The following is a 17,402-nucleotide window of genomic DNA, read 5'->3' on the forward strand; positions in this document are numbered from 1 at the left end:
GGCGGGTGGGAGTCCCCCTGAGACGGGCCTCGGCCCCGCCCCGCCCCCAGCCGCAGGCCCCGCCCCTCCGGACAGGTAGGAGCCCCGCTGGGGCCAGACTCCCGCCGCCCGCCCTGACAGCCCGGACCCCGCGCAAAGGGGGGCCCTGCCTGTCCCGAGCCTTCCCGCTGGCTGGGTCGCCCGCAGGCCCAGCCAGCCCGCCCCCGGCCCAAGCCTCCCGGCTCACTTCCTCCTCCCAGCCCCTTCCGGGCGCGGGCGGCGGGGCGGGGGGGAGCCACCGCTTCAACCTGCCAGCCGCACGTCCCAGCGTCACGCGGGCTGCCTCTGACCCGGGCGATGCCTGGCGGGCTGCGCCACAGGGAGCAGGCGGAGAGGTGGCCGCACCCACCGGCGAAGGCAGAGGCACCCTGGAACGCTCCGCGTCTCCTCGGAGCTTCCAGACGGAGGATCGCACAGCTGGCAACAGGGACTTCTCCCAGAGGTGCGGGCAGGCTGGTTCTTGAAGGGTTTCAAGGCCCAGGGCTTTCACCGGCCTACGCGATGGCTACCCCACAAGGGAGCAAGGCGTCCTTGGACGCCGGTACCCGCTCTAGGGTTGGGGCAGGCCCGGCCCCCACTTCCTCCTCTGGCCCAAGCAGCCCTCTGCTCACAGCACCGACTCTGGAGGACACAAGCCGAGTTTCCTAGAAAACCCAGAATGCAAGAGCGTGCCCCAGCCCCAGCACCTGACCCTGGTGGGGGAGGGGCAGGGGCTCTCCCAGGTCCTCCTCCCGGACCCCTCCCTGCACTACCCGGACATTTTGGAAGTGGGGAAGGGTGGCATGCGTGCGGTTTCAGAACCCAGAAACTTTTGGGCAGCACTCCCGCCAGCAAACCTGCTTCCCACCCTCTTTTGTGGACGAGACTTAAAGCAAGGTCCGCACCATATCCCCCCCGCCTGTCAGGGCCTTAGTGATTGTGTCAGCCACTGTGGTCAGGCACCACACTCACGGCAGTGTGCGTGGCCAGCTGTTGACAGAAAACGCTTCTCCGGGTGCCAGCTGGCCCCGAGCTCCGCCCATCCCGCCCACACCCTCCAGCCTCCCAGAGCAGCACCCCGAGCCCTGGGGGAGGAGCCAGGAGCCTGTCTTTCTTCCCAGCAGCCCACAGGGCTCCGGGTGCCATGCCCCCACGTCGGTGCCACCCTCCCACCTCCCACAGGACACACACCAGTAGGTTTTATGGTTTTTTTTTTTAATTTAATTTATTTTTTTAAAGTGAACTCTCCAGCCGCGGACATGGGGCTTGAACTCAACCTGTTATCAAGAGTCCCGTGTTCCACGCCCGGAGTCAGCCAGGCGACCCCCGGTGGTCGTTTTATACAGAAATATTCCACCACACCTGGGCCTGGGTCTGGCAGAGGCTTCAAGTCTTGTGGAGGGTCCCTGAGGTCTGCATGGCGTCCCGGCCTCCAGCTCTGAGGAGGGGCGCCACCTCCCCGTCCTCTGCAGCACAGCTGCTGTCTGGGGCAGTGCCAGTGGCCCCAGAGGGTGAGGCCAGGGAGCCCTGTGACAGGGTGCCCGGCAGCCCCATGCCGTCCAACGCGGCACCCACCGGGGGGCGTGCCCCTGACTGCCCGGGTGGCCCAAACGGCCACTCCAAGGAGCCCAACTTGGCCCCAGCAAGTGGCCTGGCCCAGAGCCCGGTGGCTACCCCTCACGCCCCAGTGAGCATGGAGCCACGGCCACCACACCCATCACCCCTGTCCCGGTGAAGTGGCCCTTCTCCCAGCTGCGGCTGGGGTCCCCTTGGGGAAGGTGGTCAAGCAGCTGCCTTGGGCAGGCCGTCCGGGCCCAGGAGGTGAGCGTGAGGGTCATCCAGGACTTGGGGCCCAGGGCCCACCTGTCAGGTCGGGGCAACGAGAGGAGCATGTAAGTGCAGGTCAGAAGCTAGTCGTCCGCGTGGTAACGGCCTGCCCCGTGCCCACTGTGGGCACCCTGTCACTTGACCTCCATCACCCAGACCTAGGGTGGATGGCGCGTGCAAAGTGGAAGGAAGGTAGAGACCGCGGCCTGGGTGGTCAGGTCACGGGACTCTGACTCAGGCAGATCTGAGAGGAAGGCCGGCTCAGGCACTCTGACCTGGTCCCACGTGGCGGGCCCCACGGGTCCCCAGCCCTTGTCTGTCTCCCTAAGTCTCCCCACTCAGCATCGGGACTAGTGCTCCCAGTGTGTTCCCAAGTGCTCCCCTCACATGGTGGGGGGGGTCCTCAAACATCCACTATGAGAGTGAGTGAGTGCACAGGACAAGCCCCACTGTACCAAACGCTCTGAAAACAGAAAAGCAGCATCTCTGTTACTACCAGCAAGCCGGCCTCCTGCCCGGAACAGAGCAGGGCCAAGGGGGCCCCTCCGCCCGGCTCCCCTCGGTGAGCAGGGCGGCCGGTCCTCACCTGGGTGGCAATGATGTACGTGACGCCGCCGGGGGTGGGATCCACATCCAGCGCGGCCCTCAGCTCATCAGAGAGTGAGGCAGGCCCCACGGGCAGCCCCTTCAGAAACCTGGGGAGACAGGCCGCGTGTCCTGGGCTCCTGACAGCAGCCTCAACACAGCTGACGGGAAGCCCATGAGTGGCTGCCGAGGCCGGGGGGGGGGGGGGAGGCTGGCACTGCGGGGGTGGACAGGTCTGCTCTGGGGGACACACAGGCTCGGGAACCCAATGGGGTGCTGCTTGCACAGGAGTGTGGGTAAAGCCACTGGTTGTGCCCTTCAAGGCTGCTGACACGGTGAGTGAGGCATGATGTGTAATTGGCCTCACACACAGAGCCGAGCACGGATGTGCAAGAGCCCGGCTGGGGTGATCGGGAAGGGGCGACGAAGCTTAAGACGGAAACGCCTCAGTCCGAGCGAGAGTCCCTGGCCATTTCCCCAGAACAGCCAATGCCTGCAAACCACCCACAGGGTGACAAGGCGGTGAGTTCAGAGCCTCCCACAAGGACACCAGCTGCCTGGGGGCCGTCCTTGGTCGTGCGTTCTGTTCACCTGGCAAGGAAGTCAATCTTCTGGCCCCAATTACAGTGACAGAGAAACAACCCCACAGACTCCCCGCACGGAGAGAGGGGTCCGCTGGGAGAAATGCAAAGAGCCTGTCGCCCCCTAAAGGCCAGGGCCCTGCCCCACGGGAGCCATGCTGTGCGCGTGGCCACAGGGCTGTGACATGCGTGAGAAGCCCCTGTGGTCACAGGGAGGTGCACCCAGTCCCTGGAGAGATCGACGCCACGGGACCCCCACTCAGCACCACGGCCTCGGGCGCCACCGTCCCCAACCTCAGCAGGAGACCCTGCCCTCTGTGGCCTCCCAGATGCGGGGCCCCCCAACTCACTTGTCTCCGTTGGACTCGGGGGGAAAGCAGTGCCTCACAGCAGCCACAAACTCAGGCACGGTGTCGTTCAGGGTAAAGACCACGGCGTTGGGGCCCGCGTCAAACGTGTATGCCACCTGCAACCCACGCAGTCAGCACTGAGTGTCTAGGAGAGGCCGCCCGGCTCACGCCTGTCACCCGGCGGGGACACGCGCGGGCCCCCAGCGGCCCCCAGACGCGCGGTCGCAGGCAGGCCTCCAGAGCCCCCGCCCGCGTGCCTTGGTCTGCCCGTGGTGGGCGTTGAAGCAGTGCACGAGGCGGACGATGCGTCTGGAGATGTCGTTGAGGTAGGAGATGGGCGGGAAGGTGTCCAGGCAGGTGGCGTGGAACTGGTTGCTGTCCTTCATGGTCAGCTGGCCGAAAGCCTGGAAGTCCCGCTCCTGGATGCAGCGGGTCATCTCTGCCATGCGCGCCGGCACCACCGACTCGGCCCGGAACTGCAACACAGGAGCTTTTGCAGCAGGCGCGGCGTCCAGGGCACGGGCCCCACGGTGTGGCCGGGGCACCGAGCAGAGCAGCCAAGGCGTGACATGCGACATGCAGGACAGGCCCCGGGCAGCCGCTCGTTGGACCCCCGACCCCCACCCCCAGCGCCAGCCTCACCCTGAGCAGGGGGCTGGTCTCCACGCTGGTCTGCATGCCCACCGTGCTGCCTGTCAGCTTCCGCTCCGCGCTCACCTGCCCGAGACAAACAGCCTGGCCCCCACCCTGCAACACCCTCCCGCCCCTCCCCTGGGCTGGTGTGGGAAGCGGGAGAGCAGTGCTCCCGACTGCAGAGGTCACCTCCCCGGGCAGAGAGAGCATAGTCCTGGTACCGGCAGCCCAGGAGCGGCGGGGAAGCCACTCGACGCTCCACCCCCCCAGCCCCCCCCCCCCCCCCCCCCCCCCCCCCCCCCCCCCCCGCCTTGCTCACCACGAGTATGAGGACTCGGAGTTCCGGCCAGTGGCACTCGGGGGCCACCTGCCGGGCGATGCTGTCCTTCCCGTCGGGCCGCTCCCCCATCTGCCACTCCACAAAGCCGCCGAACAGGCTCCGACAGGCGCTGCCCGAGCCCCGGCGAGCCACTTCCGAGAGGTCGCTGTCAACCCCATAGACCCGGGCCAGGGCGTAGGCTGCAGGCACAGGGTGAAGGACACAGGGTGCTCAGACGCGCAGGGGTGGGGGTGGGGGGAAGGCTTTGAAAACCGTGTGGAGCAGAGACCAAGGCAGAGGGAGCTGAGAATGTGCATCAGGGAGGCAGCTGGCCGGGCTGGGCGGCAGCTGGCGGGGTTGGGTCTGGCCGAGGGTCTGACGCCAGGATGCAGAGCTGGGGGTTCCTGGCCTCGCCCGTCACCGAGGGCGGCCGGAGCAGAGCCCACGAGCCGGCTGAGCAGGTGAGCGTCCGCGCCGACGTTCCTTCTAGGTCACAAGTGGCGAGCCCAGCGCCCGCACTGCGGTGCCCAGCTTGGCGCCGGGTGGGGAGGGCGTGCCGGAGACCGGGCCGGCGCGGGGAAAGCGGCGCAGGGGTCCGGAAGGAGGGAGCCTGTGGAGCACGCGGAGCCTGCCACGGCCCTGGCGCCCTGCTGGGTTAGCGGAGATGCCAGCCCATCTTGGGCTTGAGCCAGTGTGAGGTGGGGCTCGGTGGCACACGACCTAGAAGGGCCTCTACGCGGAGCCCCAGGGAGACGGTGCGGCGGGGCTCCCTGTAGGCGGCGGGAGGGTGAAGGGCCGGCTGCCGCCGCGGGGCTCCCTGCGGGCACCCACCTAGGCAGGCGTAACCAGCCGCGGAGGAGGCCAGGCCCGCGGCTGTGGGGAAGTTGTTCACCGATGCGATGTGAACCTTGTAGCTGAGGCTGAGGGGCGGCGGGTCCTCGTCGCCGGAGCTCCTCCGCTTCCGGGCCAGGCGGCGGACTGCAGGGAGAGGGGACACGGCCACTGGGCAGGCGGCCCCGACCGGCTCCTGGTCTCTCACCTGCCCGGAGTCAGGGAGAGGGAGCGGCGCAGCCGAAAGCCGGCCCCAGCCCCGTTCCCCAGGGTGTGTGCGTGCGCGCTGACCCTACAGAGAGAGGAGGGGACAGAGGGGAAGGAAGGGCAGGGCCCAGCGTGGCGCGCACCCCGGGGCCACTCACTCTCCCTGAGGCAGGCCTGCAGGCGTGGCTGGCCTATGTCCTCCTCCCGGCCATTCAGCCAAATCCGGTCCTCGGTGAACTCCTTGCTGATGGCGGCCGTGGTGGTGGTTTTTAACTGGGAAAGGAAACACGGGGCCGCCTCAGGCATGGGGGAGGGCGGAGCACACCTGTCCTCGGGGAGGCCTTTCCTTGGGCCCGTCATGGTCTCCCACTCGGGGGCAGGGCCGGCCGGGCAGTGAGGAAGCCCCAAGCCAGGTGGCCGGCTCGGCGCCAGGCCTGGACCCCAGAGAGGAGCGCGGAGCGCCCTGTGCGCAAGGAGCGGTCCTAACAGGGGCCCGTGGAGCCGTCCCTGGGCCGGGAACTTATTGCTACAATTGTTAAGACAAAAGTTGGACGAGAGCGTAATGACTACTTACTTCAACCCGTACTAACCTGGTCCTGGTGCAAGGTGACGCTCAGAGAGGAGTTGATGGGCAGGACCAGGTCCTCATCTCGCTTGCCCCCTGGAACAGACAACCCACGGCCAGTCCATTTCCCAGCTCCGCAAGCCAGCCCACTGTGCCCTCGCTCCTCCCCACCAGGGCTCCCTCCCAGCCCACTGCTCCCCCATCTACCCAGAGCCTGCTGCCTCACTGTGCAGCCTAAGTCCTCTTCCTCCTGTGCCCTCGCCTTCAGGAAGTCCTCCCGGATTTCTCCCCCACTTCACCGGGCTCCCAGTCTCAGAGCAGAGCTGGAGGCCAGTCCATATCCTGCTTCATTGCTTGTCTTATCTTCCTTCATTCATTGAACAAATTACCCCAGCATTGCCTTCCAGGCCCTGAGCGGTAAGGCGGTCACCTCCCAAACAAGAGGAACCCTGGTCCCTGAAAACCCCTCTGATCCCTCCGCCCTTACTCCCTGGAGACGCTCAGATCGGCCCCCACTCCTGGCACGGCAGCGGCAGGGCCTCTGTGAAGCACCCATGTCGCAGGGCACTTGTGTGGGGTCTGGGGCCGGCGGACCGTTACAGGAGGCGCTAATGACAACCCCTGGCGGGGGCTCCCGGACAGCCCGGAAAGACCCACTTCAACTCGCCCAATGGACTTGACGGAGGCGCAAGAGCCGTTCAAGAGAGGAGCGGGCAGACGTCCACAGCCCAAAACATGGACCCAAGTTTCACACCTTATGCAAAAAAGCAATTAAAAATGGAGGCTTGAATTTCAAACGAAAGACTACAAAACTTTCAGAAGATCTTCAGGTCGGAGGGCCGAGCAGGGGAGTCTCACACTTGACACCAAGCGCACGAGCTGGGAATGGAAAAACTGCCACCCTGGGCTTCCCCCGCTGCTTGAACTACAGCCCTCTGAAAGACCCCGTTAGGCGGATGGAAGGATAAGCCACAGAACAGAAGAAAATATCTGCAAACATCCGACCATGGATTAGTACGCAGCCGACAACAGATAAGTATGCAGAGGACACAGCAAATTCTCAAAACTTGACGGTAAAAAAGTACACAATCCAATTAGAATACGAACACGTAATGCGGGCAGGCGATTCACCGAAGAGATAACAAACAGGCACGGGAAACAGTGTCCGGTGTCATTGGCCAGTAAAAAATCATAAAGTAAACCCGCAGTCAGCGGTCACCTGCCAATCAGAATGGGTGAAATAAAAACCACTGAGGACACCAGAGGCCAAAAAGCTGCAGCGATCGCATGCATGTCGCTGGTGGGAATGTAAAGTGGAGCAGCCACTCACGTAAAGTTCAACAGTTCGTTTCTTTTTACACTTATTCATTTTTGAGTGACAGAGAGAAAGTGTGAGCAGGGGAGGGGCAGACAGAGAGGGAGACACAGAATCTGAATCAGGCTCCAGGCTCCGAGCTGTCAGCAGAGAATCCAATGCGGGGCTCGAGCCCACAAACCGTGAGATCATGACCTGAGCTGAAGTCAGACACTTAACCGACTGAGGCACCCAGGCGCCCCTAGTTCAACAGTTTCTTTAAAAACCTGAAACGCAACTACTCAGTGTTGTGTCCAGTGACATTCCTGGATGCTCTTCCCCAAAGAATGAAAACCTGCGCTCACACGACTACCTGGACGCAAACCTTTAGAGCAGCTTCATCCACAACACACTGAAACAGCTACCTCTCGGGGGTGTCTGGCTAAGCAGAGCGTGGGATGCCCACACCGGGGACCAGGACTCAGCACTAAGGGTGTAAGATGCAAGCAAGCGCCCCCGGGAATCTCCAGAATCACAGAGAGTGACGAAGGCCACTCCCAAGGCTACCTGTGCAAGAACTCCGTGAGCTGAGCAGTCTTGAAAGACAACATGACAGACCTGGAGAGCAGGCTCTAGGTGGCCGGTGTCCAGGACTGTGGGAGCCCAGCCCCATGGACGCTGTCCCCCGTCCCACCCCCGCGGGGTGAAACCTCCCCCTGTGGGCCCGGCTCCCTGTTCCTCCACCTGGGTGTGGACTCCCCCGTGGGCCCTGTCCCCCATCCTGCCCCCGGGGGGTGGACCCCCCCACTGCCACGGACCCTGTCTCCCGTTCTGCTCCCCAGGGGGTGGATGTCCTGCATGGACCCTGTCCCCCATCCTGTCCCCTGGGGGTGGACGTCCCGCGTGGACCCTGTCCCCCATCCTGTCCCCTGGGGGTGGACGTCCCGCGTGGACCCTGTCCCCCATCCTGTCCCCTGGGGGTGGACGGCCCCTGCGGACCCTGTCCCCCTTTCCTCCTCCCCGGGGGGTGGACGGCCCCCGCGGACCTGTCCCCCGTCCCTTCACCCGGGCGTGGACCTCCCGCGCGGACCCTGTGCCCTATGCGGGCCCCGGGGATGGACGCCCCCCGTGGACCGTGTCCCGCGCCTTGGCCGCGCACTCACAGTACTTGATGACCGCGATGTTGACCGGCGCGGTGCAGGTGACGACCACCAGCGGCTTCTCGGAAGCCATGGCCCAGAGACACTGCAAACGGAGCCGGCAGCCGGCAGCCCGCCGGGCCTGCACTTCACCTGCCGCGCGACTGGCCAGCAGCGAAGCTGTCCGCGCTCCGTCCAATCAGCGGTGGGCCCAACCACCGCTCCACTTCTCAGCCAATGAGCGGGATCGGACGACGGACTGCTGACTCTGGGCCCGCCCCCGTCGGTCGGCGGCCTCGCACCGCCTTTGCGCAGGCGCAAGGGTCTACCCAGCTACGTAGCTCTGGGACTGCGCAGGCGCAGAGGTTTGCGCAGGCGCGTGGCGTCGGACTTTCCTCGAGCGGGCTTGGATGCGAGGTGAACCCGAAAGTTCCCGCGGGTCGACGCGGTAGGGGGCCGCACCCCGAGAGATTGTACGCCCAGGCTGGGCTCAGGGTGTCCGGGAGCTCAGACTCCCTCAGCAGCTCCAGACGAAAGGCGGGGTGACCGCGTCAGGGATGCCGCCGGGGCTGAAGGGCAAGCCCCGGGGTCCCCCTCACCCTGCTCCCGGGACAGGTCCTCCCCACGCCCCGCACCCCGAGACAGGTCCTCCCCGCGCCTCCCCGCCTGGGGTTCCCCGCACCCAGGGACAGGTCCTCCCCTCGTCTCATCCCCCGCCCTGGCGTCCCCATAGGGTCTACACCCGCACCTCCGGTGCTGGCCGGGCCCCCTGGGCTGGGCCGCTAAGGGATGAATTGCTTTAGAGCTCGGCTCCTTCAAACCTCTCCTTTTTCTGACCTCTAGATAAGCTGGGGTCCTTTTTTCACTGTGAACGCGGATTGTCAGATCTCTGCACATGCACTTTTTTTATTGTAAAATATTCATAACGTAAAACTTACCACTTTAACCATTCTCAGTTGTGCGATTCTGTGGAATCTGTGCATTAAATGTATTCCCACTTTACAGCCATCGCCACCATACAGCAGCAGAACGTCGTTATCCTAAATTGAAGGCCTCCACTGTTAAACACTAACTCCCAGCTTCCCTCTTCCCTTTGTAAACGTTTATTTAAAATTTTTTCTTAAATCTTTTATTAATTTTTGAAAAAGAGTGTGAGCCAAGGAGGGGCAGAGAGAGAGGGAGACACAGAATCTGAAGCAGCTCCAGGCTCTGAGCTGTCAGCACAGAGCCCGACGCGGGGCTCGAACCCATGAACCATGAGATCATGACCTGAGCTGAAGTCAGATGCTTCACCGACTGAGTCCCCCGGGCGCCCCAGTAAATGTTCATTTTCCCTTTAAAACGGCCCAGTCTTAAGTCGAGTTTGAGTATGCGCGGTGAACTCTCCCAACCCCGGCCGGCCACCCGGTCCTCTTCTCAGAAGTGTTAGTGTGACCCTGTGCCGCGTGTCCAGGAACCATTTCTGCTTGACAACACGCAGAGACCTCTTTCCACTCGGGGGCCTCGTGGAGATCATCCCACTTCAGTACAGAGTGCTTCCTGTCCTGCTGTCCACGTGTGCCTTCATCTTTCCTCCCGTCCCCTGCTGGTGCACAATTAGCTTGTTACCAATTTTTTTAATAGTATAAACTGCTTTTGTGTGTTAGTGTTTGCGTAGGAGGAGTTTCAGGAATTGTAACCACCTGGCCAAGTAGAGTGTGTCACGTGATAGTGCTAGCCTTTGGCAAGTTCCTGGCAGGAAGTTGAACCCGCCCTCAAAGGCTGTGGCTCCCAAAGTGTGCGAGCGTGTGCACCCTCTCCAGCACGCGCAGCCCGTCAGACTGAAGGTGAAAAATTGAATCTAGCTGTTGTTTTTTTTAGTTTTCTTGCTATCGTGTTTCCGTTTCATGCAAAACAGCTGAAATTTGTTTTGAAAGACGGGCTCTAGACCGTTCCTAGCAACAGTCACAGTTATTCTCAGCAGACAGGTCACCAGTGAGCCTCAGTGAGTTCTGTTCTGCTGTGGTACGGCGGGAAGGACAGCAGTGACATTTATTAAGTCTGCAGTGCACCCCCTCCCCCAAATTCCTCTGTGGAACCCAGTCCCCAGTCTGATGGAGTCAGGAGGTCAGGAGGGTGGAGCCTCATGGTGGGATTGGAGCCTTGCCCCTTCTGCCCCGCGGGGACACAGCAAGAAGGCAGCGGTCTGGGCCCCTGCCTCGGAGCCCCGGCCTCCGGGACTTAGAAGCGGCGGGTGTTTGTAGGCCCCTGAGCCTGTGGTTTCCTCCCGGCAGCCTGGACGAGCTGACATTGTGTCATGTACACGTGATTTCAAAGTCAACTACCAGACTGCTTCTCCACTCACCCGCCTCCGGGTTTGGCTCACCAAAGGCAGCTCCTTTCCAGTCTTCTGTCTTTCCCTCTGTATTTCTTTTTTTTTAATATGTAATTTTATTGATTTATTTTAGAGAGTATGAGTCAGGGAAGAGGGCCAGAGGGCAAGAGAGAGAATCCCAAGCAGGCCCCATGCTCAGCAAGGAGCCCCGCGCGGGGCTCAGTCTCACAGCCCAAGGATCATGACCTGAGCCGAAATCAAGAGCCGGATGATGCTCAGGACGCCTGGGGAGCTCAGTTGGCTGAGCGTCCGACTGCAGCTCAGGTCATGATCTCAAGGTTCGTGAGTTTTGGCCCCAAGTCGGGCTCTGTGCTGACACCTCAGAGCCTGGAGCCTGCTTCGGATTCTGTGTCTCTCTCCCTGCGCCTCCCCCATGTCTGAAAAATAAATAAACATTAAAAAAAATTTTTTTTAAGTCAGATGTTCAACTAACAGAGCCACCTAGGCTCCCCTGTTTTCTTCTGTGTCTCTAACAACGTGCTTATATTCTTTCTTTCTTGATTTCTTTCTTTTTGTTAAGTTTATTTATTTATTTTGAGAGAGAGAGCAGGGGAGGGGCAAAGAGAGAGAATCCCAACCAGTCTGCAGTGACAGCCCCAGAGCCTAATGAGGGGCTCGATCCCACGAGCCATGAGATCATGACCCGAACCAAGATCTAGTGGGATGTTCAACTGACGGAGCCACCCAGGCTACCCTCTTTCTTTTTTTGATTTATTTTTTTATTTTTTCAGTTTTAGATAGATTCTATTGATTACCACTGAGTAGGAATAAGGGATTCTCTTCCCGCCGCATTCCTTCCTCGCCCGCGCTCCCTGCGTGGTCAGATGGGTCTTCCTGTGGTTTCGTTACTACGATTATGTGAACCGAATTCCATTCTGGGCGCAGATGTCTGACCACATGCTTGTGGGCAGGGGCCCCCTTATCTAATGAGAGCCTTGAATGAACAACCCCCTAGACGAGAGCTGGACCCACATCCCACGGCAGCACCTCCCGCCCAGGCCCCACCCACATGTATAAAATCAACTCATCATAGGGCCAAGTGAATGCAATAAGTACTTTTCTCCGTTCTCAGTTTTTTGTCACATACGTTGTGGGGTTAATGCCTGCCGGGTCCCAGGAAGGAGGATAGACCCACGGTCATGTGGGTCATGTTATTCTGATCGGATTTTGTTTCAAAGACATGTGTGGAAAACAGGGCGCGAAGCTTGACGTTTCTAGGCGAGGCAGCAGGGGTGAAGACCTCCCACAGGCCCAGCGCGTCCTCCACGATTCTCCTCAGATTTCCTTCTCTGTTTTAAAGCCTATTTTAAAAGCCTGTGCAGGAATACACGTAACATAAAGTTCACCGTCTTCACCACTTGCCGGTCCGCGCAGGGGTGCCAGGTTCGTCACACTGTAAGCAGGCGTCACCGCCACCTCCCATTCACAGACTCGTCCGTCCTCCCCAAGGGGAGCCCTGTCCCCATGAGACCCACTCCCCGCAGCGCCTGAGCCCCTGGCACCCCGTCTGCTGTCCGTCTCCACGGACCCAGCTCTTCAAGGACCTCTGCGCGGGGTCCTAAGTGCCCCGTGGTGACCGCTCCTCTCTCCGCAGGGCGTCCTCGGGGCTCGTCTGAGCAGGTGTTACCCCTTCCCTCCTGTCTTCAGCTTGAATAACCTCCATCGCGTGGACAGACCACACGGTTTCGTGGGTTCATGGCCCCCCGTGGGGCGCTTGGCTTGCTTCCCCCTCCGGGCTGTTGGGGGTGAGGCGGCGGGCACACGGGGCACACGGGGCACACACTTCACGTCCTGTTGGTTCTTTGGGGCGTCGACCCCCCGCGGAGTTGCCGGGTCGTGTGGCGGTTCTGTTGCTGAGGTTTTGAGGATCCGCCGAGCTGTTTTCCGCGGCGGCTGCTCCTTTCACACCCCACCGACCGTGCCCGGGGCCCTCGTTTCTCCACACCCTCGCCGGCACTTACTTCTTCGTCTTTGTGTTTTATTTATTTATTTATTTATTTATTTATTTATTGTTTATTTACATTAAAAGGGAGTGTGTTTGTGTTTTTTTAAATTAAATCCAAGTTAATGGGGCGCCTGGGTGGCTCAGTCGGTTGAGCTTCCGACTGCAGCTCAGGTCATGATCTCACCGCTCATGGGTTCGAGCCCCGCGTCGGGCTCTGTGCTGACAGCTCGGAGCCTGGAGCTGCTTCAGATTCTGTGTCTCCCTCTCTCTCTGCCCCTCCCCTGCTCACGCTCTGTCTCTCTTTCTTAGAAATAAATATTTTTTAAAAATTCAAGTTAGTTAACATAGAGTGGGACAGTAGTGTCAGGAGTAGAATTTAGTGATTCATCTCTTACATAAACACCCACTGCTCATCCCAAGAAGTGCCCTCCTTCGTGCCCATCCCCCATTTACCCCATCTCCCCACCCACAACCCCTCCAGCACCCCTCAGTTCTCTGTATTTAAGGATCTCCTGTGGTTTGTCTCCCGTTCTGTTTTTATCTTATTTTTGCTTCCTTTCCCTTATGTTCCTCTGTTTTGTTTCTTAAATTCCACAGATGAGTGAAATCATGTGATATTCGTCTTTCTCTGACTTCTTTCGCTTCGCATAATACCCTCCAGTTCCATCCACATAGTTGCACATGGCAAGATTTTATTCTCTTTGATTGCCGAGTAATACTCCCTTGTACACACACCACATCTTCATGCTTTCATCCATCGATGTACATTTGGGCTCTTCCCACACTAGGGCTATTGTCGATAGGGCTGCTCTACACATTGGGGTGCATGTGCCCCTTCGACACAGCACACCTGTATCCCTTGGATAAACACCCAGTAGTGCAATTGCTGGGTCGTAGGGTAGTTCTGTGTTTAATTCTTTGGGGAGCCTCCACACTGTTTCCAGAGCGGCTGCATCATTTTGCATTCCCACCAACCATGCAAGTGGGTTCCCGTGTCTCCACATCCTCATCAACATCTGCTGATGCCTGAGTTGCTAATGTGAGCCATTCTGACTGGTGTGAGGTGGAATCTCATTGTGGTTTTGATGTGTATTTCCCTGATGATGAGTGATGTTGAGCATTTTCTCATGTGTCTGTTGGCCATCTGGATGTCTTCTTTGGAGAAGTGTCTATTAATGTCTTGCCCATTTCTTCACTGGGTTATTTGTCTTTTGGGTGTTGAATTTGGTAAGTTCTTTATAGATTTTGGATACTAACCCTTTATTTGATATGTCGTTTGCAAATATCTTCTCCCATTCCATCGGTTGCCTTTTAGTTGTGCTGATTGTTTCCTTCACCGTGCAGAAGCTTTTTATTTTGAAGAGGTCCCAATAGTTCATTTTTGCTTTGGTTTCCCTTGCCTCTGGAGACGTGTTGAGTAAGTTGCTGTAGCCAAGGTCAAAGAGGTTTTTTGCCTGCTTTCTCCTCGAGGATTTTGATGGCTTCCTGTCTTATGTTTAGGTCTTTCATCCATTTTGAGTTTATTTTTGTGCATGGTGTAAGAAAGTGGCCCGGGTTCATTTTTCTGCATGTCACTGTCCAGTTTTCCCAGCACCACTTGCTGAAGAGACTGTTTTTATGCCATTGGATATTCTTCCCTGGTTTGTCAAAGATGAGTTGGCCATATGTTTGTGGGTCCGTTTCTGGGTTCTCTATCCTGTTCCATTGATCTGAGTGTCTGTTTTCATGCCAGTACCATACTAGCTTGATGATCACAGCTTTGTGACACAGCTTGAAGTCCGGGATTGTGATGCCTCCTGCTTTGGTTTTCTTTTCAACATTACTTTGGCTCTTCAGGGTCTTTTCTGGTTCCATGCAAATTGTAGGGTTGTCTGTTCCAGATCTGTGAAGATGCTGGTGTTGTTTTGACCCGGATCGCCCACCCTAGTGGGTGTGAAGTTGCCTCTCGCTGTGGTCTCGGTTTGCATTGGTCTGGCACCATATATGAGATGGAGGCGTAGGGGCCACGGGTCACCTCCAGGCTGCAGGCTCTGGTGCCTGACCTTCCTCGAGCCCTTGGCGGCTCGGAGTTTCAGGAGAGCGTGAGGGCCTCGCCGCCCATTTGGTGACCACTGGTCAGGGGTCTGCCCTGTGGCACGATGCTGTGCAAAGTGCAGATGCCGGAGTGCGATGAGCGGAAGCAGAGGCGCCTGGCCTCACTGCCATCACGCCGCTGCCCTTCCCTCCTGCCCGGGGACCAGAGAAGGACCAGAGCTCAGTGCTATCACATCGCCCACACAGGGAGCCTCGGAGCCTCCGGCTGCCCGGCCCGTCCACCTGGCCACTTGGCCCCAGCCTGCGTGTCAGGGACTAAGTCCTTCTGCGAATTGTTTCATTTATGCTCATGACAGACCACTGTCACCTGCCAAGAAGGCTCACTGGGGCACTCGGGGTCCCTCAGTCACCCCGGGGACCGGCCCGGCCTCACCAGGCCTTCCCATTCGGAGAAAATGGGTCTGAGGCCCAATGGCCCGGAGTCAGGGCTGGCAAGTGATTCCCGGCGTGGAGACGTCTGGGGCCTGCCTGCCGAGGGGAGGGGGGCTGGACCACACCCTGCAGTCGCCACTGGGGGGACACCATCCCTCCCCCTCCTGATATCTCTTTCTTCTCCCAGGGTCACGGCTTCTTTGTAGAGTTTTTCTGTTTACTTTTTAAAAATATTTTTAATGTTTATTTATCTTTGAGAGAGAGAGAAAGAGACAGAGCACAGTGGGGTTGGGCAGAGAGAGAATCAGAGACAGAGAATCCAAAGCAGGCTCCAGAGCCCGACGCGGGGCTCGAACCCACAAACCATGAGATCATGACCTGAGCCGAAGTCAGATGCTTAACCAACTGAGCCACCCAGGCGCCCTGAGTTTTTCTGTATTTTAAGAGATGTTTGATGCACATAAAAGAACACAGGTTATGTGGTCATTTGAAGCATCAAAATATGACCCTGCAGCCACCACCACCAGTGGCCCTGTCCCTGTGGCCCTGTCCCTGTGGCCCTGCCCCTGTGACCCTGCCCCTGTGGCGCTGACCCTGTGGCCCTGTCCCGTGGCCCTGCCCCTGTGGCGCTGTCCCTGTGGCCCTGCCCCTGTGGCACTGTCGCCGGTGGCACTGCGTGTCTTCTGCGCCTTGCTCTTCTCACACAGACTTCCGTCTCTAAGGACCACACTCTGTCCTTTGCAGGACGAACTCGATGTCACAGATCCAGTGCCAGCTTGGCTGGAGCCAAGTGTCGGGAGCCGCTGAGCACGTGCTGCCATCCCGGGGAAGGTGAGAGGGTCGCGGGGTTGGGGGCACAGATGGGATGAGACACGTCTGAAGGGCGGGCGTGCCCCAGGCCGGCAGAGGAAGGGGCGCGGGCCACACTCGGTGTGAGGACTGGTGCGAGGCCCCCCGGCCGCCACACCTTCCCACCTTCCCACATTGCACTTTCAGTCTGTCCCCGCTCAGGAAGTAGCTGCATGACCTTGTCATCACGAAACGGAGGCTCCAGAGCCTTTAGATCCTCCTGTAAGCTGTCAGGGGAGGCAGGGGGCCCCGTCCTCGGGAGATGGACAGCCTGCCTGTGGAGATGACGCGCTCCTGACGCGCGAACAGCAACATGGCGTAAGCACCAGGCTCCCACAGGCCGGAGAGGCGTCTGGCCTTCAGTCGGGAGATGACGTGGTCGTAACTGTATCTTGAGCGAAGATACTCGGTGACGTGGGTGGACTGCAGCCGGGAGACCCCTACCAGGTCGTCCTGGTGGTCTGGGATCGCTGCTGTCTGTTGAGCCTGGACTGTGACAGTGTCACATCCGTCATCTGTAGAGTATGGCTGTCCTACCATCTGTCGTCTGCAGACGGTGACAGTCTGTGTCACCGTGGACTGTGGCAGAGTGGGTCGTCCGTGCTGTGTAGGCTCTGATGGCCTGTGTCATCTTAGACTGTGATAGTGTGTATCATCTGTCCGTAGACCATGTGGTCTGTGACACCCGTCATCTCTTGTGACACAGACCATGCTGGCCTGTGATGGAAGGTTCTGGATCAGTATTGGAAGGCCAGTGAAGGGAGTCTGAGGCCGTGGGAAGTGTGTAGGAAGGAAAGAGGACACGTGTTGAGGCCCAGAGGTAGAGACTGAGGGGACAAGCCGCGTAAACGATGGTGGCAGATTCCACTCCTGAGCGTTCTAGAAAGTGCCAGTAACCGATCTGACAGAAGGCGGCCCCGAGGTCGCCTGGGATGGGGCTGAGGGCGGCCTGGGGAAGCCGGGCAGCTGGGGACGTCTGCTCCGTCGAGCGGGTGAGGGTCTCACAGGTGCGTGCATCCCGCTGTCCCAGCTCGTCACCCCAGACGCTTAACGGTGGCGCAATTGGCTGTGTGCCAGTGCCACCTCCGTCCAGCAGCCCGGGGCCACCACGACCTCACCTCTGAAGTGCCAGGAGGGTGGCTGTGAACTCAGGGCTCTGGTCCCTGTCCGTTTTAGACCTACAGGCCTGAGTGGGTTCTCCCCGATGTCAGGGGACAGACAGACGTTGTCTTTGCCAAACTGCTTATCTAAAAATATTTGCCCTTCAATTTCTGAACCAAAATGAACTCTTTGAACGAGGCCTAGACACAAACCGGTCAGATGCCAGCGAAGGCAGCACAGGGTGGCAGAGCAAAGGTGACTTGGGGGGGTCATGTCACCATGGAAATGGCGGGTGCCGGGCTCCCCCCGCACGTCTGG

The 17,402-nt window shown here is 59.6% G+C and overlaps 1 protein-coding gene across 1 annotated transcript; it reads right to left on the reverse strand.

Annotated features, from left to right (window-relative positions):
* Positions 1–1,243: 1,243 nt before the first annotated feature.
* MVD (mevalonate diphosphate decarboxylase) lies at positions 1,244–8,513 on the reverse strand. Its single transcript, XM_039226526.1, has 10 exons — positions 8,374–8,513; positions 5,942–6,012; positions 5,510–5,624; positions 5,145–5,291; positions 4,314–4,513; positions 4,004–4,078; positions 3,619–3,837; positions 3,362–3,477; positions 2,432–2,540; positions 1,244–1,881 (listed from the first exon to the last, which is right to left on the reverse strand). The coding sequence occupies exons 1-10, from the start codon at positions 8,441–8,443 to the stop codon at positions 1,801–1,803; spliced, it is 1,203 nt and encodes a 400-aa protein (XP_039082457.1). The 5' UTR covers positions 8,444–8,513; the 3' UTR covers positions 1,244–1,800.
* Positions 8,514–17,402: the final 8,889 nt, after the last annotated feature.

The sequence above is a fragment of the Hyaena hyaena genome, unplaced genomic scaffold, assembly GCF_003009895.1.
Source record: "Hyaena hyaena isolate Hyena2069 unplaced genomic scaffold, ASM300989v1 scaffold_1, whole genome shotgun sequence".
Classification (NCBI taxonomy): Eukaryota; Metazoa; Chordata; class Mammalia; order Carnivora; family Hyaenidae; genus Hyaena; species Hyaena hyaena.

Excerpts from the sequence above, each read along its gene's own strand:
- MVD (XM_039226526.1), bottom strand. The coding sequence starts at position 8,443 with ATGGCTTCCGAGAAGCCGCTGGTGGTCGTCACCTGCACCGCGCCGGTC. Across the intron at positions 5,292-5,509 it reads GCAGGCCTGCCTCAGGGAGA|TCCGCCGCCTGGCCCGGAAG; the intron begins GTGAGTGGCCCC and ends CTCTCCCTGCAG. Across the intron at positions 4,079-4,313 it reads TCCGAGTCCTCATACTCGTG|GTGAGCGCGGAGCGGAAGCT; the intron begins GTGAGCAAGGCG and ends TGTCTCGGGCAG.